The 27,967-nt window shown below is 38.0% G+C and overlaps 1 protein-coding gene across 8 annotated transcripts in view; it reads left to right on the top strand.

Moving 5' to 3' along the window:
• Positions 1–27,967, top strand: part of FRYL (FRY like transcription coactivator) — a 263,771-nt gene that overhangs the window by 112,537 nt on the left and 123,267 nt on the right. For all 8 annotated transcript variants that reach the window (XM_047719250.1, XM_047719249.1, XM_047719247.1 and 5 more), the window contains 4 exons: positions 5,119–5,318; positions 17,313–17,366; positions 20,460–20,599; positions 21,544–21,640. In XM_047719250.1, coding sequence (XP_047575206.1) covers positions 5,199–5,318; positions 17,313–17,366; positions 20,460–20,599; positions 21,544–21,640 — 411 coding nt within the window. In that variant the 5' untranslated portion in view covers positions 5,119–5,198. The remainder of the gene's footprint in view (positions 1–5,118; positions 5,319–17,312; positions 17,367–20,459; positions 20,600–21,543; positions 21,641–27,967) is intronic.

Below are 27,967 nucleotides of genomic sequence, written 5' to 3'. Positions count from 1 at the left end.
TATGTGTAATATGTCCGTACATATAGAAAATTGTGATGATAAAGTAGGAATTTTTACCCCTAAAGACCTGTTCTCAGAGGTAAGCCAACTGTAGGCATTTTTCATAGACTCCACTGGGATCTTTTTGAACCACAGCTACCTGCCCCCAAATCTGAAATATCCCAGTTGTTGAGAATCGCTCTGCATTTTGAGAGATGTTACTGTTTAGAGTGCTGTGCATAGGAACATAGTGGAAGCAAAAAAAAAAAAAAAAGCTGAGAATCGTTGCTATAAAGTAATAAAATGGACACCTGGGTGGCTCAGTTGGTTAAGTGTCTGCCTTTGGTTCATGTCATGATCCCAGGGTTCTGGGATCAAGTCCCACATTGGGCTCCTTGCTTAGTGGGGAGCCTGCTTTTCCCTTTGCCCGCCCTCCCCCCTGCTTGTGTTCTCTCTGACAAATAAATAGATAAATTCTTTAAAAAAAAAAAAGTAGTAAAACCAAACACATCTCACTTTCAGAGTTACGTCTTCTCATTTGTCTGCTCTCTTTGACTGAATTTAAATTTATTTTATAAGGGTCTAGGTGTCTTAAAAGCATGAAAAAGATAACTATTTTAGTAAATATGCTAAGTACAGTGCTATATAGAATAAGCTGTCCAAAAATATCATACTTATTTTTTAGTTGCACTTAATCTAAAAGAAAGAATACTCATGCGAGCTTATATTCCCACGTTTTAGTTACTCAGGTCTTGCGTTATTTCCTGTCAGTAGTTAGAGTTTAGTGAATTATAGTCCAAGGATGCTTGATATGACATTGGGCTCCTACAATTTGTAATTCAATGCCTGAACTGCGTTCTTAAGAATTATGCTCTAGGGGTGCCTGGGTGGCTCTGTCGGTTGGCCGTCTGCCTTCGGCTTGGGTCGTGATTCCAGGGTCCTGAGATCAAGCCCTGCATTGGGCTCCCTGCTCGGAGGAGAGTCTGCTTCTCTCTCTCCCCCTCTGCCTGCTACTCTGCTTACTTATGTTCTGTATCTCTCTGTCAAAAAATGAATAAAATGTTCAAAAAAAAAAAGAATTATGCTCTAACAGGTATGTCTTTGTTCTCTCATAAGCTTACATAAAGTTTTCAAAGTTTTATGATAACATATAGGGAAGTCTTACTATTTTACATTATAAAACGTTTAACTCAAGCAGTGGGATGATGTCAGGTTAATCTAGTTAAGTGGAAACTAGTCTTCTCACCTTGCGTAGAGAGATCACCCTTGTTCTTTAACTATTAGCTGAATATGAGAAAAATTCACACATCTTTACCAAAGCTGAACATTATAGTGAAATACAAAACTGGGAGAGGGGGTAACCACTTTGAGAAATGTTATCTAATTTTTACTTGTTTAAAAAACATTAGTGGAGTTAAATATTGTCTTTTGTCTAGTTTTCAGTTTGGGGGTGAGGGTTTTTTCCTAACTGACTTCATTAAAGCTTTGTGGGTGGAGGCAAATTGATTAGCTCTGTGTTTGCTCTATGTTGCAGATACTCTTCTTGCCTTTTAATTTTTTTTTAAAGATTTTTATTTATTTATTTATTTGACAGAGAGAGAGAGAGAGAGAGAGATCAAAAGTAGGCAGAGAGGCAGGCAGGCGCGGGGTGGAAGCAGGCTCCCCTCTGAGCAGAGAGCCCGATGTGGGACTCGATCCCAGGACCCTGAGATAGTGATCTGAGCCAAAGGCAGAGGCTTTAACCCACTGAGCCACCCAGGCACCCCTTATTTTGGTTTTATGTACTTACTGTCTTATGACCTTTTCACACCTAACTCTATACATTGAATATTTTCCCATGCCATTCAGTATTTTTTTTAACAATGTCATTTCAACCATCTACAGAGCATTCTGTTTATTAGATTATAAAGATAATTTACTTTGCCAGTCCTTAACATCAACGTCAGATTACTTTTTGATATTAATGGAGTCAACAAGCATTCATGAAATACTAAGAAATACAATTGAAATAAATTTGTTTGATTTAAAAACATTCATTTTTCATAAAAATTGGATTTTCTCAAGCTTGAGATATTTTTATTTTGAAAGGTAGTGCCGATATTTGGAAGAGAAATCTTTAGTTAGAAGATAAGTGCAGGTTGTTCTGAAACTTTTGGCTTTATTGGCAAATTTCTTTTTTTAATTTAATTTAATTAATTTAATTTAATTAATTTAATTTAATTTAATTTTTTAAATTTAATTTAAGATTTTGTTTATTTGACAGAGAGAGATCACAAGTATGCAGAGAGGCAGGCAGAGAGAAGAGAGGGAAGCAGGCGCTCTGCTGAGCAGAAGAGCCGGATCCGGGATGGATCCCAGGACCCTGAGATCATGACCTGAGTTGAAGGCAGAGGCTTTAACTCACTGAGCCACCCAGGCGCCCGGCAAATTTCTTAAAATATGCTATTTTGATGCCTAGAAATATTTGTTTATGCTTAATTTATACTTTTTAGGAAGTGTAAGACGGTAAAGGCAAATTATTTGAGAGGTCATTTTAGCTAAAGTTTTTTTCTTTTTTGGAGAAACTGTTTCAAAAAAATGTCATTTAGAAAAGGTTATACCTCGGGGCACCTGAATGGCCTAGTGGGTAAAGCCTCTGCCTTTGGCTCAGGTCGTGATCTCAGGGTCCTGGAATCGAGCCCTGCATCAGGCTCTCTGCTTAGCAGGGAGCCTGCTTCCCCCCCTACCCCCGCCTGCCTCTCTGCCTACTTGTGATCTCTCTCTCTCTCTCTGTCAAATAAATAAATAAAATCTTAAAAAAAAAAAAAAGAAGGTTATACCTCATCAAAGTCTAGAATTTAAATACCAGATTTATTACAAGGCTTCTTCGGTTACGTTTATTGTAAAGTTAAAAGCCAAAGAAACTTTGTAACTGCTATGATCTTATGAATCTCATTTCAAGGTTTACAAATCTTAATTAAAAGAAAAGATATATTTTGTTAACTATGACCTTAAGTCAAAGTCTTGAAAATGTTTATCCTCATTTTTATGTCTAAAATGTAAATTAACCTTCTGGAAACTATCTGAGTAGTTTTTGTTGTCATTGTTGTTTATTATTTTATTATTTCCTATGGTTATCCAACATAATATGGGTATAAAATATAGAGTTCGCTTAATGATCCAAAATAATTTCTTTTAAGGTCTCTATTTTTCACAATAACAGTTGTGAACAGATTCTCTCTTTTATAATACACAATGTTGGATCATGGAACAGAGTAAACAAACAGGTCATTGTTTAAAATAAATAGTGTGTACTGTGTTCAAAGGACTGTGAATTTTTGTTTTGAATTGTTCTTATTATATAATTTTAGTTCTAGAATACAATACATAACATATTTTGATTTGGAGGTGTTGCAAAGATATTTAGTTTTAGGTGCAATATTAACAATTTGTAATATTCTTTAGATTATTTTTTAATATATAAGCATCATGCATGACTAATTTTTAATTTTGGTTTTGGAGGGAAAATACTCTGTTTTGTGGAAAAATAAATAAATAAAGATTATGACTAGGACATGAAGGGAGGCCAAGTATTTGGAAATTCTTTCAACAATTTTTTTTCTTAATTTGCAGTTATTTTTTCTGAAGTAAAATAATTTGTATTTTGCATTACTTTCTAGAATTTTCTTTTGGCATTATCACGCGTCACTTTTTATTTTGGCACACTATGGTATAGTAGGGCTGGGTTTGTTTGCTTTTTTGACAGAACAGTTTATTGGTTTGGAGAGTATGTATTTAGAATAAATTTGCTCCATAGTTATGTAAACACATATGGAAATTCAGCATGTTTCATGTTTTCATGGAGGGGTTTGCTTTGGGGACACCTAATGCAAGGGCATTACCTGGAGATCAGGTTGGGGTAGAGAAGTACAAATTTGCAGGTTTTCAGTGAATATCTAGGCCACAGTGACGTGAGCTGAAGTTTGGGAAGGGAAGGGTCTGTGTTACACAGCCGGCTGAAAGACCGAGGGGACTGGACAAAGTGAAGATAGGAGGCCCAGCAGTCAAGAGGACAAAACCTGTGACGATAAAGAGCCTGTAGCAGTCGACGTGTGCTCTTTTTGTACCCCAGCTGGGGCAGGCACTGGGACATCCCTATCTGAGGACATGGCACCACTGTCCTTTGAAAGATAGCAATAAAAATCTTACAAGTCTTTGCCAGTTCCTTTCCTTCACCTTGATGCCAGATTCACTAACACGTAACAAATGTCAAGTCCTTTCCTTCTCTCCTGTGCATTCCATCCTCTTACCCTGAGCTAGTATTGTCCCACCTGGGCCTGTGTAGTAGCGTCCCTGAGTACCCATGCCACCTTCCAGTCCATTCTCTGGAGGAGCTGGAGAGATCTTTGAAGAGAAGCAAGATCCTATCCCTCTCCAAGTTAATACTTTCCACTGAATTTTAATTTCACTTAGAATAAAATCTGATTTTCCTGCAAAGTTCTAAATTCCTGACTAATGATTTTGACCTCGTCTGAAATTGCCCGTTACCCCGGCTTCCTCCCTTAAGCTCCAGCCACACTGGTCTCCTTTCTGTTTATCAAACATGCTCACTCAGTTTAGCGCTTTCTGTTCCTGGTGCTTTGCCTTGCTGCCTCTTTTTTGCTATCCAGATGAGTTCAAATGTTGCTTCTTCAGTGAGGCCTTTTCCTAATCATGCTTTCCCAACTAGTATCTTTCAGTGCCCTAACCAATCATGTTTCCTTTATTCCCATCTGTCTTATTTCCTTCATTGCACATCACTTTGCTTAGAATTGATAAATTAGTATGTATTTATTATATACCCAGTATATGCTAAGCATTGTTCTAGGCACTTGGGATTTATTGAGTGAACAAAAAAGACAAAAGAAAATCCCTGTTTCTAGGAAATTCACATTAGTAGGGTCAAAAGAAGAACAGTACATAATAAACAACACATAACTAAATTACAGTTGGGCAGTTTGTGAGAATGTAGCAAGTGTAATAAAGAAAAATACAGTATGATCATACAGATTGGGAGATCTGGACAGGGTTTAGGGACAGGAAGCATATTAAATAGGGTGGTCATGGTGAGTCTCATCCTTGTGTTGATAATTAGAGTTCTTTTGTTTCTTTTATTTTTAGCTTCAGCACCAGTCAGCAAAGTGAATAAGTACTGTGCTTCCTCCAACTTTCATTCCACTTTGGGAAAAAAGAATATCAGCATGTCAAGCATTACGATTGACCCAGATGTCAAGCCTGGTGAATATGTCATCAAGAGCCTCTTCGCAGAATTTGCTGTTCAGGCTGAAAAGAAAATTGAAGTTGTAATGGCTGAACCCTTGGTGAGTAGAGCTGATCTATATATCTGAAATATTTTCTTAACTTTTGCATGAACCATTATAATACAAAGTTTCCAAAGGAAATAATGTACTTGAAAAAGAATTAAAGGAAGCCAATCTAAAAAGGCTGCATACTGTAGAGTCCCAACCCTGTGACATTCTTAAAAAGGCCAAACTATGAAGATGGTAAAATGACCACTGGGGACAGGAGCTGGGGTGGAGGGATGAAGAGGCAGAAGGAGGAGGATTTTTAGGGCAGTGAAAATAGTCTGTGTGATACTGCAGTGGTGGACACGTGTCATCATACGTTCGCCCATACCCACGGAACGTACAATGCCAAGAGTGGACTGTAATGTCAATTATAGATGATCAGGAAGTTGTCATTGTAGTTTCATCTGTAATAACAAATGTACCACTCTGGTGGGGAGGCTAGGCCAGTGTGGGATGGGATATATGGGAAATCTGTACCTTCCACTCAGTTTTGCTGTGAACCTAAAACTGCTCTAAAAAAATAAAGTCTAAAAATTAAGAGATAGATTAGTAAAGTGATGATCTAGAAAGCTGTAATGACTTCAGACTGGACCTTGTTAAGTCACTGCAGGTCACCAGAGAACAAAAATGGATTTTACCAACAGGAATTGTTGAGACCAGATAAAAACATAAGAGAAAATAAAGGAAAATCTAGAATATTCTGCAAGTTGATGATACGGCAGTCGCCAAACTTATAATAAAACTGTAAACTTATTTTTAGACATAGAGTGCATGCATGAGGCAAACTTAAGTGTACTGAGAAGCTCCATGTGATTAGAGCTTACGGTAAAGAGGAAGGAAGAGAAAGAATGAAAACAAATATTTGAGTCAGATTCTGAAGGGCTGTCAAGGCTGTTGTGATAGATAATTCAGTGGACACTCATAGGGAGAAGAGGTTAAAAGCAGAGGGTAGAAGGGGCCCTGGCTGGCTCAGTGGGTACAGCATATGACTCTTAATCTCTGGGTAGTGAGTTTAAGCCCCATGTTGGGTGTTGAGATTACTTAAAAAATACAGTCTTTAAAGGCAGAGACTACTGTTTAGTTGTTGTATATAATTCAGGCTGGAATGAAAAGAGTCTTGAATTAGGGCATTAACAGTGGCGTGGTTGAAGAAGAGAGTAGGATAACAGAATTAGTAGAACTCAACAAACAGGAGTAGGTGTTTCAAGGGAAAGTGAAGGTTAAAAGTTCTTTGACATGTTAGAAGAGACAATATTAGATTAAAGAACACGAGAATGTTATTGGGGTAGGAAAGGAGAATAAGATAATTTTTCTTGTGTGAATGATAAGCTCGAGATACTGGTAATGTAAACCATGTGGAATTACTTTATTGGTAGCTGAGAATTCTTTGTCAGTGACCAGAAATGATGACCGGAAATAGAGATTTTGGCATCATCTATGAGAGAGTGGTAAAGCCAAGAGAGCAGATGATGATCAAGAGAGAGTGTAGAATGGCATTATTATTGTTAAATGATATGGAGGGAAAGAGTACAATGAACAGTGAGAGAAGTTACTGGACTTGGGAATTAAATAGCCTGAGAACAGTTTTAGTAGGGTGATACAACTTTAGGAACTCCCTTTGGGAGTTTGAAGGGGTTGGATCTGTGATGTATCAAGACCACAGTGTCAGTTAAAATTAGAATGGTCACAATGAAGATGGAGGTGGGGTATGTCACCGCTGGAATTTACTTACTCCTTACGCAGCTGGGTTAGGGATAGGTTTTCACCAGCGATCTGAGACCCCAGGGGTTTGCTCCTTGCCTGAAGCTCAAAGCCACGGAATGGCAGAATGAGAAGTTAGGCACACTAATGGCTTCAGAGTCTGTATACTTACTCACTTTGCTGTACTTCCTGCCTAGGAAGGAAGTAGGGAAAGGAACAGAAGAGAGAACAGATGATAATCTAAGGAGGGTGGGAAGTTGAAGGAGGTAATGTTCTGCGTTTTTAAGTCCTACTTCACTAAGAAAAGTAACATGGCTAAGATTGCAAAGGGATGTGAATGGGTCTGCACATGCCTGCAAGCGAGTTTCTTGCTGTCTTTAAGTAGAGAAGAAACTACTGTGAAGAAAGCAGCTCCGCAAAAAGTGTTTGGGGTCCGGTAAATAATAATATATAAGAGAGCATTAGCCACAATGTATGTTTTAAAACGGCAGCTCACTGTATTCCATTTAAATCATTCCACAGTTGCTTTCTATGTACCACATTAATGATTTTGTTTTGATCGGTGCGTATACATTTATACCAGGTATATAAAGTTCCCCCTTAGAAACAAGGTTTATAAGGACTTGTAGATATGAATTAATGGTTATGAGGTTTGATTATTGATGTGCTTAATCTATAAAGTGTTATTTTCTTCATCGGTGCTCTGTGAATTACTCTATAGTATGCTACAGTAGGTTGTTTAACCGACATACAGTAAGAAAGGGAACCACTTTAAAAAAAAAAGAAATATTAAAAAAGTTTTTGGAATATGGTCACTAGTTGATAATACTGTATTATAAACTTGAAATTTGCTGAGAGTAGACCTTAAATGTTCTCATCCCCCCCAAAAAAGGTAAATATGTAAAGTGATTGACATGTTAATTAACTCAATGTGTACATACACCAAATCATCACATTGGACACTTCAAACACATTATAGTTACATTTGTCAGTTCTATCTCAGTAAACCTGAAAAAAAGAAAAATGTTTATGAAAAATTTCAAGTTATATATAAAAGTATAGATTATAGTGTAATGAACCCTTTAAGACCCATTGCCTGGCTTCAACAGCTTTCTTTCTTTCCTTGTTTTTTAGGTTTTTTGTTTTTTGTTTTTTAAGATTTTATTTATGTATTTATTTATTTATTTATTTATTTTAGAGTTTATTTATTTATTTGGCAGAGAGGCAGGCAGAGAGTGAGAGGGAAGCAGGCTCTCCGCTGAGCAGAGAGCCCGATATGGGGCTCGATCCCAGGACCCTGAAATCATGACCCGAGCTGGAGGCAGATGCTTAACCCACCTGCCACCCAGGTGCCCTCTATTTATTTATTTTTTAAAGATTTTATTTCTTTATATAAATAAAAGAGAGAGAGAGAGTGAGCACAAGTGGTGGGAGGGACAGAGGGAAAGGGAGAAGCAGACCCCTGCTGAGCAGGGAGCACCTTAAGGGGCTCAATTCCAGGACCTCAAGATCATGGCCTGAGCTGAAGGCCGATGCTTAACTGATTGAGCCATCCAGGCGCCCCTAAGGATTTTGTTTTTTAAGTCATCTCTTTTCCCAACATGGGGCTCAAACTCACAACCCTGATATCAAGAGTTACACCTTCCACCGACTGAGCCAGCCAGGCACCCCTGGCTTCAGCAACTTTCAACTTGCACAGCACTTTTAAAAAACACTCCACCTATTTTATAAAATATTTATTTATTTATTATTTTATAAAATATTTAATAAACAGCAACATGTGGTATGGTCCTGTCAGCTCTCAAATATTGTATGTTAAAGGAAGTTTAATTTTGACATATAAAGTTCTTGAGAGTAAAAGTGTTACAAGAAAATATGGGTGAAATTACCTAATTTGAGTTTATAAAACTGTGATTTTATATCTTCCTCCTTTCTTTTTCTTCCAATGCCGTGGTCACTATCCTAGCTCAGGGTCAGCTTCGCTCATAGTAGGTCATTGCAATAACCAGTAAGTAAGTGTTTTGTCACCTTTCCATTTGTCTTGCTCTCACCAGACTTTGCTTCATCTAAAACAAATACTATTACCTTTCTCCTTTAAAAATCTTGCTGACTTTTTGTTGCCGTGGAATGAATTCAAGTTCTTGGTGGGTCGTTCTGGCCTCTTCACAGTCTTATTACAATTTGTATAATGTCTCATGACTCTCTTACCCTCATGTCTCCTATGACACTTCACATTTCCTCTATATATTCTTTTGTCCTGGTGTGTTCTTCCTTTTCTCTTGATCCAAAATACTCTTAACTCTTCTCTATTTTAAGCCTCTACTCATCCTTCCAGACTTCCCACATGTTCCCTTTCTCACAGTGATTCTCTTCAACCTGTACGAATCTTCGTTTCATCATCATCATTTTTCATACTCCTAGATTCTGACATTGTCCTGTTAATTGCTTATATGTTTATCTCCTCTGACGTGAGCTGCTTGATACCAGGACCCAAGTCTCCTTTGCCTTTTTACAGTCCTGCCTGTGGTGGTAGATGCCCAGTAGAAGGTGAGGGTAAAGAGTTGTATTTTAACTTGACTTTAGCCTTACAGAACATCACTGTGTCGTGTACCCTTTGTTCTCTAACAAAATAGAATATCCTCATTCTAACCATAGCTTTTTTTTTTCCCCCAAAGATTTTATTTTATTTATTTAACAGAGAGAGAGAGATCACAAGTAAGCGGAGAGGCAGACAGAGAGAGAGAGGAGGAAGCAGGCTCTCTGCTGAGCAGAGAGCCCGATGCGGGGCTCGATCCCAGGACCCTGGGATCATGACCTGAGCTGAAGGCAGAGGCTTTAACCCACTGAGCCACCCAGGCGCCCCTAACCATAGCTTTTAATAGTTCTTTTATAACAGTCTGATGCTGACTATATTTTATTCTGTAATTTAGTAGCTAATTAAAGAGACATCTGCTATGTAGTCTGAGATTATAAAACTTGGTGAACAGTGGTGAGGTTTCCATCAGAAAATTGATGTTTTTATCCCACCATTGTACTTAGAAGAAACACTCTCTGCTTACTCTTCCTGACATACCAGGAGACCCCCAGTGTAATGGACTGTAGCAACCAAGGACAAAGTCTGTTAAGCATCCGACTCATGGTTTCGGCTCAGGTCATGATCTCAGGGTCCTGGGAATGAGCCCCACAATTGGGCTCTGGGCATAGGGTGGAGTCTGCTTTGTCCCTCCCCTTCTGCTCCTCCCCTGCCCCCCCCACCCCAGAATAAATTTAAAAATTTTTTTTTTCAAAAATTTTAATCTAATCTTTAAAAAAGATTAGACAATGATACATTTAATCTAATACTCTGACAGTGTTGATATTATAGCTTTAAATTTGTTTATCGTGATTTCATTTATTGTGAAATTTATTCAGTATTTTTATTTTAGTAAAAACAACCATCTAAGATGAGTCTCCTGAGTTCTTGAATGAAACTCTTGCAGGCTCACTTCAAAGAAACTAGCATCCATGGATTGTTACATAAAAGGATACTAGCATGTCTCATCATCAGTCGGACAGAAAGTTACATAAAAACATAGAAGCACAGATGTGAAGGGATTTTGCTAAAAGAGTTAATCTACCACTAAATGAGAGACCTGGCCTTCTCGTTCTCATATTGGAAGCCATAATAAAATTAGTGGAGCTTGATTTTTAGCCACAACTTCATTTTCATTTTAGGGGGGAGATTGGGGAAGGAAGGCGATCACTGATTGAAATTGCAGTTTGCAAACCACAATCCAGTACCTTAGGTCTCTTCCCCCCTGAAAGGAGGTGGATCAATTCTTGGTTAATGATCCAGGCATGATCTAGCTTATCTGTTAATCTTTTAGATTGCCAATGACTAGAAAAGAAGATAAGAAAAAAGGCTTTAACCAATCACCTGCTCATTTAGACTTCATTTGGTTTAGGCCCAGCATTTTTACAGCTACGAAATAGCCAGTATCTTTTTTTTTTTTTTTTTTTTTGAGAATATTAAGTACATATATGTAATTAAAAAAAAAATTCTCCTCATATGATCTGTTTCTTCTAAAAGTTTTGCCTTCTCCTTACATGTATGCCTGTTGTAATTTGTTCTATTTTATAACCACGGCATGAAACAGACCAGAAACCTGGGTGGGTAGGCCTTTTTGACTGTGGTCTTCAGTGTGTAGTCATCTGAATGAATCATCAATGTCAGGTCTATTTCTGGGGTCTGTCAAGGTCCCTAGGGAAGGTCCTTCCAGTACCCCAGATGGGAGGCTTTAGCTGATGACCTAGAGGTCTCGAGGCTGAAGATAACTGGGTTTGTTGGTATTTGGTACATAGATGTTTACTTGAGCTCCCTGTCTTCAGTGTGTTATCTCGCCTTTGACTGTAGCGTCCCCCAGTCAGCATTTCTGTTTCGCCCTGTCCTGAGAAGGACAACTGTTCCATGGGGAAGGTGGAAAGACAGAGCTGGTGAAGGGAAGGAAAGGGAGGGTCTCAGTTTTCCTTAATCCTTCAACCAGCCCTCTGGTTTTTGACTCCACCTTTACGTATACTTTCAGAGCACTGAAGTTCTCCAAATCCACAGGAATTGCAAAGTACTGACGGGATTATCTTTCTCCACCCTGTGTGGCAAGCTCACCCACTTTCCCCCTGTTGTGACTCAAATGTCATCTTCTCCGTGGTCCTTCTGTCTAAAATCTCACCCTGCATTCCAGACTCCTATCCTGAAATCTATCTAAGAGAATAGACATTTTAGTTGGTTCTCTCATTAGACTTTTAGCTTCATGAGGATGAGGATTATTTTCCATTTTGCTCATGGTTGTATCTCTAGAGCTTAGAACTGTGCCTGGCATACCGTACACTCAGTAAATAATTCAGGTGAATGAGTGAGTGGCTGCGTGGAGAATAGACACCCAACTTTCCCCCTTGCCTACTTAGGACGCACTCTTGTTGGCTGAAATGTCTTGGTTGGGCTTTACTGTCTCTCGCATTCTCTCTACCCTTTGGTTTTAATTTTTAAGTCTTCTAAAAATTCTTTTACTGTTGTCTTGGTCGGGTTTTAGGAGAGAATGGAGGCTGTGTGTGTGTTAAGCCTGCTCTCTTTAATTGCAAATTATTGAGGTATTTCCACATCATTGTTAACACTACCAGAATCCTTTCAGTAAATGCTCTTGCTGTCCGTGCAGGCTACATGCTGCTCTTGGTACATATGTGCTACTTAAAGAATCAAATTAGAACATAAAGATTGGGAACCTTAGAATATTTGATCTTTAGATTTTTTTTTTCTTTTTTCTTTTCTTTTTTTTTTAAGATTTATTTATTTATTTATTTGGGCGGGGGCATAGAGAGAGGGAGAGAGAATCCCAAGCAGACTCCCTGCTGAGTGTGGAGCCCACTGCAGGGCTCTGTTGTGCAACCCCGAGGTGCATGACCTGGGCTGAACTCAAGAGTTGGAAGCGCAACCGACTGAACCACCCAGGCACCCCTCATTGTTAGTTTTTTATATTATTATGAAATAATGACATTATAAAAAGTGGAAATAGTTCTAAATTTCATATAACAAGAGTAAGGACTCTTACTTGCATTCTATATCAAGGTAAACACTGTCCACAGTTTGTAGTCTATCATTTTCCATGTCTGTTATCCCTCTCTGTAGCATCTGCCACCTTTTTTAAAAATATTTTTTATTTTTAACCTTTTTTGCCACCTTTTTTTTAAAGCACAAATGGGAGGTTTTATATGTGTGTGTTTGTGTGTGTGTATTTCTGTACTTACATATTTTGAACAAAGTAAATGGGAGATTATTCTGCATTAGCCTGGATAAATTTGCCTCGTTCTTTTTAATAGTTCAATATTATTTTTTTCCTTTTTTAAAAATTTAATAGTTCAATATTGTTTTATTAATTTTTAAAAAAGATTTTATTTATTTATTTGACAGAGCGAGAGAGAGACCACAAGTAGGCAGAAAGGCAGGCAGAGAGAGAGGGAGAAGCAGGTTCCTTGCAGAGCAGAGAGCCCGATGCGGGGCTCGATACCAGGACCCCGAGATCATGACCTGAGCCGAAGGCAGAGGCTTAAGCCACTGAGCCACCGAGGCATCCCTGTTCAATATTATTTTGATAAAAGAATGTAACATGATGTTTTTTACTAGTCTCTATTGATAGTCGGTTTGGGAATTACCTTAATTTAGGGCTACTTTTAAAAAATATGGTAAAAAAGATATGGTAAACATTCTTGCACAAAAGGCTTTGCATACGTGCATGAAGATAGAGAATAATTTCTATCCTTTTTTGTTGTTATAATGGGTTGCTTATGCTATAAACATTTTTCAAGGGTGTATCTTTTTAAATGTCTTATTGGAAGACACCCCAACTGCTTCCGCAATGATAAGGGTGTCCTCAGTCACCCTATGCTTAAATTGAGAGGTTAGTACAGAGTTCTTGGTTACTAATTTCTATTTAGTACAGTATACTTGTTTTATGTTTTTGTACTTACGGTAACTTACGTATCCTTTTGCATTCAAAAATGATTTCTGAGTTCTTCTTATGGGAAAAATAGTCTACTTCCATTTCTTGGTTTAGGGAAAGCTCAGGGAGGATGTCAAATCTTTGAGGAAGCATGAGCTTGTTGAGAAATAAAATATGTTAATATGAAACAACATTTTGTTTCTGAAAAGCTCTCCATTGTGCTTGGCCATTACTCTAGTGTATAAACATGTTATTTGAGTAATAAACCACTTAGGTCAGCAGTCCTCAAGATATCACTGAAGACCTTTAGACAGAGTGTAAATGGGGATTAAATGAGTGCGAAGAAGCCACTTACTGTCTCCCCCAACCTCTCATCTTAAATAGTTCATATGAGGATAGTAGAGGCCCTTTAGCTCACTATTTTTCAAACTTCTAGATACTTTTAGAAATGGTGTTCTATGGAACTGCTATAGGGCTTTGTGTTTTACTGAAATTTTAGAGCTAATTGGTATCATCCATATGGTTGTGCAGAATCATCGTGTTGGATATAAATGATGTCTAGGTTGGTTTTTGAAATACAGAACTTGTCCTGCAAGATGATCACCCAAGTGTGCTTAGCCTGTGAAGGCCCAAGTACCAAGGACACACCAAAAACCTATCCTTATTAAGAAGGTAAAGTGCCCCAGAATTCAAGCACTTTCCTGATCTCATTTAAATTAGTTAGAAACAGGTTGCACTGATAGCCAGCCTGGGAGTTTTTACAATTTCACTGGCAAATATACTTGCGGATGTATTTCCATCAAGATTAGCCATGAATGCCAGAAAGTGATAGGACTCTACCAGATAAAGAAACTTCAAAATATACGTATTTCTAAATTCTCATTTCTTTCAAAGAAGGATGTTTGTTTTTCTTTGATACATGTTTAATATGTATTTAAAATTCAATAAAAAAGCCTAACATAGAGAAGTTTAGAAAATCATCCTAAAAATCTCACCAAACAGCCATCGTGTATTTGAATATAATCCTAGCTGTCTCCTGTATTCAGTAAGTAAGTTAGGTAAGGATATGTGGGGTTGCCAGCAAGGCAGGTAGGTAGGAAGACGCATGAAAGGGATCACACTGTCTGTGCTATCTTAATTTAAACTCATTATGTTATAAATTTTGTTTGAATTAAACAGAACAAAAAGAAACAAACTAGAATGATTTAACTTCTGAATTTCAGGTAACATTTTCTTTTATAGAAAGAACAGTTCTTGAGAGATCTTTAAAGTTGGGGCACCTGGGTGGCTCAGTTGGTTAAGCGTGTGCCTTCAGCTCAGGTCATGATCCTGGGGTCCTGGGATCGAGTCCCGCATTGGGCTCCCTGTTCGGTGGGGAGCCTGCTTCTCCTTCTCCCTCTGCCGCTGTCCCTGCTCATGCTTGCTGTCTCTCTGTAAAATAAATAAATAAAATCTTAAAAAAAAAAAAAAGATCTTTGAAGCTAAATGTAAAGAAATAAACAGATGTGTACATGGAGGTATAGTGACAACTAGATTTGAAAATGAGAAAATTAAATCACTTCTTCATAATTCATGATTTTGTTTAGTTACATTGTTTTTTTCTCATATTTTAAAACACGTCTGTTCTGTAACCATAACTTTCATGGTTGTACCCTACATTGTTCTAAAATTAAATGAATTTGCTGGATTACCACCAAGCATGGGAAACTCAAGAACAACCCTCAAGTTTAAGAATGAGAGGAAGTAATTTACGTTCTTTGTACAAAATACAGAAAATAATTTTAAACTAATTGTTCAACCACAAAACAACCTGTTATTCTGTTTTTATTACTAAGGTGTGGTAAATATGTTTCTGGAGCTTTAAATGTATTTATATGTATAATACCACCATATATGCATTTTATCCTTTTATAGGAGAATTAAATCTGTTATTCTCTAATTTGATTAATACATTGAGAACATTTTCCCAATCTACCAATTTAGTGCTACCTGTCACTACTCTAAGGTGTAGCGATATCATGATTTTTTGACCCAAATTCCCCATTGTTGTACTTTTATGTTGTTTCTTATTTTTGACTGATTAGTTAATGTCTTTTTATGTGCTTTTTATAAATGTGGAACACATTACCCCCCACTCACCCTGGGGCATATTCTCTCTTTGGATCAAAGAGGAAATTAAATCAGAAATGATGTTTTTACTAGGATTCTCCAGAGAAACATAACCAGTTGGTTGTGTGTGTGCGTGCATACGTGTGTGTGTGAGTGTGTGTGTGTGTGTGTATGTGTATGTGTTTGTATAAAAAGATATTTATTGGAAGGCATTGGCTCACATGATCCTAGAGGCTGAGAAGTCCCCAGGTCTGCAGTGGGCAGGCGGGGAACCCAGGAGAGCAGGTAGTGTGAGCTCCAGCCTGAAAGCCGGTCCAAGAAGAGCTCCTGTTTCAGTTTGATATGGAAAAAGTGGTAGGGCTAGGCTAGCCTGATGCTCCAGCTCAGTGTAGTCAGGCAGGAGGAGTCCATCTTACTCCAGGAAGGGTTGCCATTTTGGCTCACCTCGGGCTTTCAGCCTGTTGGCTGAAGTCCACCCACATAAGGGAGTCTCAGTCTACTTGCTTGACTCAGTTCACCAATTCAAATGTTAATCTCATCCCAAAACATCCTCACAGGCAAACCCAGAAAATGCTATCACAGGGTGCCCTGTAACATAAAATTAACCATACAGTATCCAGTGTTGATCAAAATTTCTGTCTGTCTAGGATTTACTTTGCTCCCTCTTCCTCTCAATCCATTGCAACGTAATATCACAGCCCATTCCTTCACTCCTTTGTTTTCTACTGGGTGGAGGCCCCTTTATGTCCCAATGTCATCCATCCATCCATCCATCCTTCTGCCTTCCTTTCCATCCATCCGTCCTTCCTTCCATCCTTCCAGAGAGGGAGAGAGTGGGGGGAGAGAGAGAATCTTGACGTGAGGCTGGAGCTCATGACCCTGAGATGATGACCTGAGCCTAAATCAAGAGTGGGATGTTTAACTGACTGAGCTACCCAGGTGCCCTGCCATGACACTCTGACTATACTAACTTTAGACACTGATCTGGACTGACCTCTTTTCAGTCATTTCTTCATACAAGCAAAGAAGAGTGCGCATGCAGGTGAGAGGGTAGAGAGTTTACTATCAGTTACGTCCCCCAGGCCCACTGGGTGAAGGGTAAAGGGTCTAAGCTTTCCACAGTGAGTCCTCTGAGCCCTCTTTGGGTCACAGATGTTGCTTGCTCATAGTAGGAACTCAGTATGTGTTTTTTCAGCAAATAAATGAACAGAACAAATGGAAAGTTTAAAAAAAATTCCAGTACTGTTGTGTGCTGAAGGAAGACACAACACTAAATTGGAAGATTAAATTAATAGGAAGCAACCATACTGAAAGGTCACCTCATGAAAGTATCATGTTTCACTGTCAGTATCTCACTCGCTCTTTATGTAGTACTCTTTTCCCTTGGCTTCTTTGATACGCAATTTCAAATGGTACAAAAATCTATGTAGTAACAACTTTCCATCCCGAGCCCCCAACCCTCCCTTTATTCTAACTGTCCAATTTCTTTCCCCATGTGCAAACACATATTTCTTTCTTTTTTTTTTTAAAGGTAGTCTATGTATTTAGTAGCAAGTGTGTGTGTGTGTGTGTGTGTGTGTGTGAGAGAGAGAGAGAGAGTCTTACCTTTGTTTAAAATAAATCTAATTACAAATGAAAACAAAAACACAACCAACTCATGAATCTGCTTTTCATATATAAGATTTCTAATATTTTGTATATATACTTTTTTTTTTTTAAACCATAGGAGAAGCCATTGTCTAGATCTCTTCAAAGAGGTGAAGATCTTCAGTTTGACCAGGTATGCCAATTTGGGGGGGATATTTTTTCTCCAAAGGAAAATGTTTATTCTAACAGTCTGGTCCAAATAAATCCAATATTAAGAAATCGTTTTGTTTAGTGAACCTTTATATACACATTAGATTCAGTCTGAAATTGGTAGTTTGTTTTTTAACAAATAGAAGGAGTTTTGAACTATGACCTTTATAGTTCATGGAATGATCTGTGAACTTGATTGGTTTCTGTCATTTATTTATTTACTATTTTAAGATTTTATTTATTTGATACAGAGAGAGAGAAAGAGAGAGAGAGAGAGAGTATAAGCAGGGGGAGTAGGAAAGGGAGAGGGAGAAGGAAGCCCCCTACTGAACAGGGAGCCTGATGTAGGTCTTAATCCCAGAACCCTGGGATTATGACCTGAGCTGAAGGCAGATGCTTAATTGACTGAGCCACCCAGGCACCCCAGTTTCTGTCATTTAGCATCTGAAAACTTTTTACTTTTCATTGGTAATCTCTTTACTGTGTCCTTTGAAATTTTCTTTAAATGTTTCCAGTTACATACCTCAATCTTGTGTACCAATTCATAAAATTTTTACATAATAATATTTTACCTTTTTTTTTTTTTTTTTAAAGAGAGGGAGAGAAAGTGGTGGGTAAGGGGCAGAGGGAGAGAGAATCTTAAGCAGGCTCAATGCCCAGTGTGGAGCCCAATATGGAGCTCTGTGTCACAGCCCTGAGATCATGACCTGAGCCAAAATCAAGAGTCAGACACTTAACCTACTGAGCCACCCAGGTACCCCATAATATTTTACCTTTTAATGTTTGGTTTTGTCTCTTTGGGGCTATCAGAACCTTAAAATAGAACATTAATATTTAAAATTGAGTGCAGTATTCCTAGGATGTTAATTCTTTCCTCTTGCTGAGATTAAATGTTTGATCAAGTGTTATTTTTGTCATAATTATGTTCATTCAAGAATTATTTTATTTTATATTGTTTGCAAAAACCAATAACCCAGATTAGCTATTTGTTTCTAGTATTCCTGTACTACTTTTCTCATAATTATGTATCTAGAAAACAGAAATTTATGTTCATGTTCATCTCATCGACTAGATAAAGATGACTGGCTACAATTACCTGGTAGAGACTTAACAGCATATTGCGTTTCTGGACTCTAGCCCAGTTCTGAATCAGAGTTACCAAGAGCAGGGCTCCAGCACCTATATTTTACAGTTGATCCCTGGGGGATTCTGAGTGAGTAGCCATTGACCTAAGAAGAAACCATAGATAGGAAGCCTAGTTTCTGTTAAAGTAACGTCATGATCACTTTATATAATGCTCACCAAATCTCAGTGTTACTACAAAAGGTTCTAATTATTACAATAATTAATTTTATTTATCTGTTACTAATATATTATTTTAAAGATATTTAGATCTTAAATCCACTAATGAATAAATGTATAGTCAGAATTTGAAATTCTATTAAAGTATTTTAAGGAATATTTCCATTTTTTAATGTAAACTATTAATAAAACTTTAAATGGTTATGCCCCATAGTTCAATTTTGTTTTTTACCCCCCACAATAAAAAACCAGGTATGGGAGAAACTGTTTTAATATATACTTAAAATAGTAGATGGTGTTTTATTGTTTCTTCTTTAGATATTAAAAGGATTTGCTTTGAGTGATCTTTATTGTTTATAAAATACAAATACGAAAAATTAGTTAAATAAAATTAGAATCTTGTTTTTACTTTAATTTTCTATATTAGAAACCATTACCTGTCAAATTATGGTTAATTATAAATAAAAGTATGACTAGAGGAAGGCAGAGATAATGAAAAAGAGAAGAAGAGCTTATACAATCAAATAAACTGTTTTATTCTTTTCTATTTCCTTGGATGAAGTACATTTTAAAGTTATATGAATTAGGAAAATTAAAGGTTTAATTCCTGGAGGTACCGATCTATCTTCTTTAACTGACACTTTCTATAATCCTGGACCTGAACAAGACTTGAATATTCCTGTAACCCATCATTTTTTAGTTAAGAAAAACAAAATAAAGCATGTTTGACTGTATACTTTGAAGTATTAATTTTACGAGCAATGAGTCGCATCAGATACGGAAATTCCTATGCAGAGCAATTTTTTGCTTGAGATCCTTCAGATGAAGAGTGACCTTAGGGACTGCTTGCTAATGATAGCTGGTGTGCCTCTTACTGCCACTGCAGGAACGCTGGGTTCATTCTTGAAATGCATCTGGCATTCACCTAGAATTCGGATGGTTTCCGGGATGCCTCAAATTGAACAACATTTGTTCATCCCTCTACATTTATCTTTATGCTGTCCTCTTGCATATCCTAAGCTTTAAAAGCTTGTTACAGCACGTTTCCAATACGTTCATGTGTGGGTGTCACAAATTAATAATGCAGTTATAACTCTCCATTCTGCGGTAGAGTGACACAAAGTTTACTCTCATACACTTCTCACATAACACAGTCTTCTCCGTTCTTCATCTCTTCTTTCATTCTAGCAGCAATATTTCCAACCTTTTGTTCTCATGAGCATGGAGCAGGAACTGGCCGGGGGAAGGAGGCAGGTGTGGTTTTCTCATGATACACATACTACTTCCCCCACAGGTATCCTTCTGTATAACCAGAGATGTTACTAAGGGTCATGTTATTACACACGTGAGTAGTATATAAAGGCAGGAAAAAGGTGGACAGCTTAGCCCACTTTGTTACTTGGATAAACCCCTAATTCTTATTTTTATTTTAAAACACGTTTATTGGGGCACCTGGGTGGCTCAGTGGGTTAAAGCCTCTGCCTTTGGCTCAGGTCATGAGTCCAGGATCCTGGGATTGAGCCCTGCATCGGGCTTTCTGCCCAGCAGGGAGCCTGCTTCCTCTCCTCTCTCTGCCTGCCTCTCTTCCTACTTGTGATCTCTGTCAAATAAATAAATAAAATCTTTAAAAAAAAAAAAAAGACACACTTAATTGCATTTGAATTATTCAGTTCATCTTAGAAATATCAGTCATTTCCAAATGATGGCTAATAAAGTTAGGAGTATGGTACCTCAATGATGTGTTTTAACTTCTGGTGACATCTTGTGTTTTCAGTTGATAAGCTCTATGAGCTCAGTAGCAGAGCACTGTCTCCCTTCCTTACTTCGCACCTTGTTTGACTGGTACAGACGCCAGAATGGAACTGAAGATGAATCCTATGAGTACAGGCCTCGATCCAGCACAAAGTCTAAGGGGTAAGGGGCTCATTTTCTACTCCTCTACCTAAAATTGAAACGCTTTCAATGAAGGGGGCGTTAGTGTTCTCAACCAAAGACTGATATTGTTTGATTTCTGAGCAAGAACATGGACTACTTTTGTTATGAAACTGATAAAGAAAGCAAAGCATAGTCCATACTTAAGTGTAAATCAGGGGAAGGTACCAGTTAAGGTCGATGGAACTCCATGTTACCGATCACTGGGATAGTCAAATGAATTTCAGGAGCGCCATTTCAGTAGTTCAGTAAGGACCTTTAATGGTTCTAGAAGAGGTTAAAATATTCAAAGAAGGTCCAGTTCATATGGCTTGTGATGGAAGCAATTGTTGTGATACAGAAGGACTGCCAAACCCTGTATTATGATACCGTGAGACTCTCCCTGTTGCTCAAGTCCCCGAATTTCTCTTCCCCTCCTTCAAATTTGCCAGGGAGATGTTGGCTTTGCATAAAACATCCATCTGGGTTCAAGAGATGATCCATAGTTCAGAATTAGGTTTTAGTTGATGCCATCTGTGATTTTTCACATTGGATACGCAGAAAGTTTCCCGGCACTGTATTTTCATCAGAAAAGTTATTATTTTTGTTTCAGTTCTTAATTTAAAAAAAAATACTAATCAAATATGGAGTAATGTTAGATTCTCTAAATAAAATTTAAAGTATTTTCCTTAACTGATTCCTTTAGAATGGGTTTAATTTCTGACAGATACAATAGCGACGTGTTTATCGATACTGTACAAAATACCCAACACAAGAAAGAAAATGAGAGCATACAGACATTGGGTAATTTAAAAACAACTTGAACTGTCAGTAGCCATAGGACACCATACATACGAGGAGCTCAGTAAATAACCAAACTGTTAACCAATAGCTATTTTAAAATGTATGGTCTTAAATGCAATCCTAATTTGGGGTTCTTGTTGCAGGGATGAACAGCAACGTGAAAGAGATTATCTTCTTGAAAGGAGAGACTTAGCAGTAGATTTCATTTTTTGTTTAGTTTTAGTTGAAGTTCTAAAGCAGGTAAGAAGCTTTCTTTCTGCAGAGTTTGTGTTCCTTATTCTTATTTTGCCTTCATGTTTCATTTACCTTATTTAGGGTGTTACGTCTAAAATTCTGGCCCACGTTAAGTAGATTTCTACAATATAATTACACATCTTTCCGTTGCCTGGGGCTTTCGTGGCCCATACCTATCACTTCCTATTCTTTTTACCTTTGCAAAATGCCGTTTAAGATAGGAGATCTTGTTAGCAAAATTGAGATGAATAGAAATTGGGTTACATACGGGCTTTTAGCTGTGAATACAGTCTGCCTGTCATCCATCAACTTCAGTCCAGTTTCAAAAAATTTCTCTTCCAAAGTGATCAAGCCTGTGTTCCACCGTGTAATCATCGTACAGTTACAGTTAAGGGATAGGGACGTGTTGACCTGGGGAACACCGAATTGTCAAGTGCAAGTGCTTTTTGGACAAGTGAAAACCCCTCAGGATAATAGATGTTTCATGTCTATTCAGTGTCTGGTAGGATGCTGGTATTGTGTTCATGCTGTGCTTGTGAATGGGACATCTGATGTCTGGTATCCTGTGTATTTGTACTACTCAAAGGCAGTACAGTACTTAAATACATCTAAGTCCTTGTACTGATTTTGAAAGTGGGGGGTTTTTTTCGTCAGTTTTTTTTTTTTTATTTACTAAAATCCACTACTTTCTTCAAATATGTGAAAGTATTTTTTGTTTGTTTGTTTGTAGTCTTTAAAAAGCTCTATATCATTCAAAGTCAAGCCATATATTTCCAGCCATGTACATCGTAATGTTTGAAAAGGTTAGGAAACCTAAAAGAAAAAAAAAATCACATTTTGCATATGACATATTTGGACAACGATTTTGTTTTTGTTATACAGAATGAAATAGAATATATACTATGAAAGCAAATAGCAAATGTTAGATATAGAAGTTAATTGACAGCCAATTTTTTTTTGACGGAAGCAATATAAAATTATTTGAGTTATTTTTTTTTACACTTTGCCTTTGTTTTTATAATGTATGTGAAAAATCATTGAAATCTGAATAGCTGAAATTCACAAATAAAAATTTGAAATATGAAAAGCAGATAAGTACATTAATCAGTGGTGAAAACCATTTTAATTAATTTGTACCTTTCTTAAAGTTCTTTCTGTAGGTTTAGGAAAGAAATTTGCTGTGGGTGTTGTGCTAATAAACCAGGTTTGCTTTCTGTGATCTCAGTTTCGCTGGGATCCTAAGAGCCTGAGGCCAGCATAATTTGGGGTAGAAGAGCTTAGGACCAGAGCAGCCATTGACCATGACTGGACTTTGCCTAGGACTCATTGTGGTTGACCTCTAGCATCTCCTGTGTGCTGATGTAGGTCATGTGAGTGATTGGGTAACCAACATTTTGCATTGCCTAGTTAAATAATCCAGGGTTTTTTCTTTGAGCAGGAGAAATTGTAAATTCCCCTAGACATTCAGGCCCGTCTCTGATCTGGCTCCATGGTACCTTTTCTCCTTTGTTTCCCGAGGCATTCTTTTGCTTGCCAATCAGTGTCTCCTCTGAAAGTTGCCCCTCATTGCAGGTTTAGAGCTTCTGTGCACAGATAACCCTATGTAAGTTTTCTCTCTCCTGTTCCCCTTGCTCTCACCCGCCCTCTCCCCTTCCCCGTTCTCTTGGTCTTCATCCTCCTTCCTTCCTCCTCCTCTTAAAAAATAATGCAGATAGCTCTTCTGGTGGAGAAGACCATAGGATTCATAAACTTTCATTGGGCCCATTTTTTTTTTTAAGATAATTTTTTTGAAGATTTTACTTATTTATTTGACAGACAGAGATCACAAGTAGGCAGAGAGGCAGGCAGAGAGAGAGAAGGGAAAGCAGGCTCCCCACGGAGCAGAGAGTCATTGGGCCCATTTTTTAAAGTTCATTCCACAAAATCCCTTCAGATCCATGGTGCGCATGGACTCAAAGTGTGGGGAAAAAAGAAGTAGCTCCTTTTTTTTTTTTTTTTTGAGATTTTATTTATTTGTCAGAGATTTCGAGAGAGAGCAAACACAAGCAGGGTTTGTAGCAGGCAAATAGAGAACAGGCTCCCCGCTGAGCAGGGATTCCGATGTGGGACTGGATCCCCAGGACCCTGGGATCATGACCTGAGTCAAAGGCAGCCACCCAGGTGTCCCTATAACAACTTCAATAGCTAATCTCTGTTTTTTGGTTCTGCCACCAAATTGTTCCAATCTATAGCAGCCTTTCTACTGTTTTCTCTCTTTTACCATTATCCTCATACTTTCACTCAGATGCACCCATGAAAGAATAAAATCTGTCACAAAGAACAGTGAGATACTTTATTTATTAAAAATCATACATAGGGTTTTTTTTCTTTACCCCAGTAAAAGGGAAGTCTTTTTAGCTTCTTCAAAACTAATAAAACCAGAGAAAATGAAGTAAAAATCAATAGAACTTTCTGAAGTATCATGATGAACTAACCCAATTTTCTACCGTGTCGAAGTGATGTAGGGTTTAATAGATCTGGAGACTAATCAGTGTCATATATCTTTAATAGGACTTTTACTTTTGTCCCCCATAAGAGACACATATTAAAACGTGACTCAGTTTTATTTTGATGAGACAGACGGTCCCAGGAGTACTGAAGTATTGATACTTGGTTAGGCCAGTCATAAAGAGGAGTAAATATTCTTTATGGGTTAGTCCTTGACATCCTATATTATAAATTTTTTGTTTCTTGAATAATCTGTTGTGTCTTCATGCGTGTTTAGAACTCTTCACGATGCATAAAGGCTCTATATCCTTTGTATCAGCCGGTCATTTTAATAAAACTAGGAAACAGCCAGGACAAGTGTTTTCATTCCAGCTGTCATTTTTTTGCTGTGTAACTTGGATGAGTTATTATTCACTACCTTTTTCCCCCTCTGTAAAAGAGGGATGATAATATCATTTTTGTAGAAGCGTGAGCGTTAAATACAGTAATGCCTGGGACATGGAAAGGGCTCTGTCAGTATATCTGTTATTTTCATTTTGCAGATGAAGAAATGTTCTGAATTTAGTGACTTGCTGATGATTATAAAGTTAGTTCACTTTTTTATTCCAAGTTTTCTGCTATTAATAATAAGAATAGTGGTAAAATCAGTGATACAAAATTAGGTGAAATAGGTAGCACCTAGGAAAATTAAAGTTTTAATCATAAATTAGAGAAAGAATTGAGTTAGTGTAAATATGATGAAATGAGTATAATTCATTATGGGAACAAAATTAATTCAAGATGATAGAGGACCTAATTTTATTTTTTCAAGAAAGTCAAACATAATCTTGGGCTCATGGCCAACTACAAATTTTAGCATGTCAATACCATAGGCTTTCAAATTCATAGTAAAAGCATGTCTAAACGGCAACATCAACATTTAGAAAGTTTGAAGCAATTTTCTTTCCATATGAAATTTTAGTCAGACATTTACTCATTGAAATAAACAAGATTGGGAAACTTGGTTTGTAAACCATCTCCAGCTCTTGGCTTAGTTTTATTCGTGCTGTTGCAAAGTATTAGAAGATGGAGTACATCCTTAGTATGTTCAGATTTCACATGTGCATTTTTGATGTGGATGAGTTCCCTGAAGGCTGTGCGGTTATTTGTGATTTTTCTGAGGTTAAATGCATTCCTTCCCCTTGGCACTGAAAGCTGGTCGTTTAGGGAATGAATGAGCCTCATTGACTCTGCAGTGTCCCTATCGTAACCTGATTTTGTTATTTTTCACTTTCGTGATGTGATAAAAGCATTAAAGTTTGGGAGGTGGTGGTGGGAAGGGCCTTGGAATAAAACTCGGGTAATCTTTTTTTTTTTTTTTTAAGTTTTTTAAAGTTTTGTAACCAATCTTTGTATGCAACGTGGGGGCTGGAATGCATGACCCTGAGGTCCAGAGTCCCATGCTTCCTCTGATGAGCCAGCCAGGCGCCCCTGGGTGTTAAGATTCTGCCAGATATATATCCTTCTGGAATGTTGAAGAAGAATTGGTGCTGCTTCTAAAATCACAAATGACAAGGCCTGAAGAAGTCTTGACAGTATGGGTGGGAATATTACTCCATGCAAGTAGACCTCTTCCTCTGTAAGCGGAAAAGGGGTTCTGCCCCCTGCCCCCCACCACTGTTGCCTTTTTTTTTTAAATTGTTTGAGAATGTTTTTATTATTATTACTGTTATTATTATTCTTGAAAATAAGGGGAGAAATAGGGATTTCGAGAATGTCTATGCATCCTGATCTTGTTTGTTCTTAAAATTAGGTAAGACCTATTTGTTCTTTCACTTCTATTTCTGGCTACAATATGATAAAATTAAAAGCTTTGATTTCTTTTGCCTTTATCAAATGCATTTTTATATGGCAGAAACTGGGCGTGCAGTATTTTCTAGAGAAGTACACATCAGCTTCTGAACTTTAGTTCCCTCATCTGTAAAATAGGGAACCAGTATCTACCTTGTAAGACTCAGTGTTACAAGTAATACTTACAAAAATGCCTATCTAATGCCTGACACACATACACATACCAAGTGTTGATGGTGGCCATAGGAGGGGAATAACTCAAGAGTGTACAGCATGACTAAGCAGAGTCCCTAGCTGTCATTGTTAGACATCAGACATCGCTGGACCAAATAAGACAGTTTAGGAGAAATTGCAGGTTTAAGTTAACCTGTATTTCCTATCTCTGGCCTAGAGCGCACTGAACATCCCTGTGAGGAAATCCATATGGTAAAACCACAGCACAGAACAGTAAATGGAGTATAAAAATTAAATCACATAAAATGCAGTGTTGCATTATTGCAAGGTTAATGAGATGTCTGGGACCCAGCCTGTATAATTAGCGCCATGAATTCTGGAATAGGTTCTAGAAGTCAAAATGCTTGATCCAGGTACAGCCTCTTCCCGACTGGTTTGTCATCCACTGGTGGTAGGTGTCTGCTCCATTTTAACCATCAGTGGGTAGCCACAGGGCTGACCCAGTGCTCGGGACAGCAGCCTTGATGATAGTAACTGTTTCTGTTACCTTAGGGCCTATTAATGGGCCCAGTTGCGGGGAGCTGATCTCCCAGCCTGAGCTGGGAGACTACATCTACCTCCTTGCTTCTCGAATGGGCCCTGGTTTCCTGCCATTTTCCTTACCAGCCTTTCCCCTCAGTATCTCCATCCTTATATTCTAGCCCCTTTGTGTGGCCTGCTTTCTCAGGAGGTAAGAATTTTGGCCTAGTCCCTTTTAGAAAAAGATGGAAAAGAGGAGAGGACAAGAATCAATGTCCAATTGTATTATGCTCGATTTTTCATTCTCTCAGGACCAGTGATTATAGGGTTCCAGTCTGTTGTCTATGTTTTATAGATGGGGAAGTGGAAACTTGCTCAAGGTTATATAACTGGTAAAAAGAAAAGCTGTGGCTTGATTAAACTAAGCCAAAATCCACAGTCTTTCTACACTTTTATCATGGTAGTGAAGAAAATGTTTTTATTTATTATATAAAGATTTGATTATAGTTTATTTACAATAAATTGATCAGCTTGGTGTGTATAAATGGAACACTTGGGGAATACAGTTTTGAGTTTCTTCTTAATATAAGAGAATAGTATTATCCTAAAAAGAGGTATTCGGGATACCGAGTAAAAGATTGTAATGCATCTACTTGATTGATCAGCTACTATTCTGAAATTCCTATATCAACAAACATGATTGTTACAATTCTATAAGGAAGTGTCTGCCTATAAAAGATTGAAAAGCGGGGCGCCTGGGTGGCTCAGTGGGTTAAAGCCTCTGCCTTTGGCTCAGGTCATGATCCTAGGGTCCTGGGATCGAGCCCCGCATCTGGCTCTCTGCTCAGCAGGGAGCCTGCTTTCTCCTCTCTCTCTGCCTGCCTCTCTGCCTACTTGTGATCTCTGTCAAATAAGTAAATAAAATATTAAAAAAAAAAATTGAAAAGCTTTAAAAAAATTTTTTTTTAAGATTTTATTTATTTGTCAGAAAGAGAGAGAGCACACAAGCAGGGAGAGAGGTAGGCAGAGGGAGAAGCAGGCTCTCTGAAGAGCAAGGAGCCCAATGTGGGACTTGATCCCAGAACCCTGGAGTCATGACCTGAGCTGAAAGCAGACGCTTAACCAACTGAGCCACCCAGGTGTCCCTGGAAAGGTTGTTTTGTTGTTGTTGTTGTTGTTGTTTAAGATTTTGCTTATTTACTTGAGAGAGAGAGAGAAGGAGCCAGGGGGAGAAGGAGAAGCAGCCTCCCTGCTGAGCAGGGAGCCTGACATGGGGCTCGATCCTGGGACCCTGGGATCATGACCTCAGCCAAAAGCAGATGC

Source organism: Lutra lutra, chromosome 2, assembly GCF_902655055.1.
Source record: "Lutra lutra chromosome 2, mLutLut1.2, whole genome shotgun sequence".
NCBI classification, from domain to species: Eukaryota; Metazoa; Chordata; class Mammalia; order Carnivora; family Mustelidae; genus Lutra; species Lutra lutra.
The sequence above is the reverse complement of the archived record's forward strand: the minus strand, read 5'-3'. Positions and strand labels throughout refer to the sequence as shown.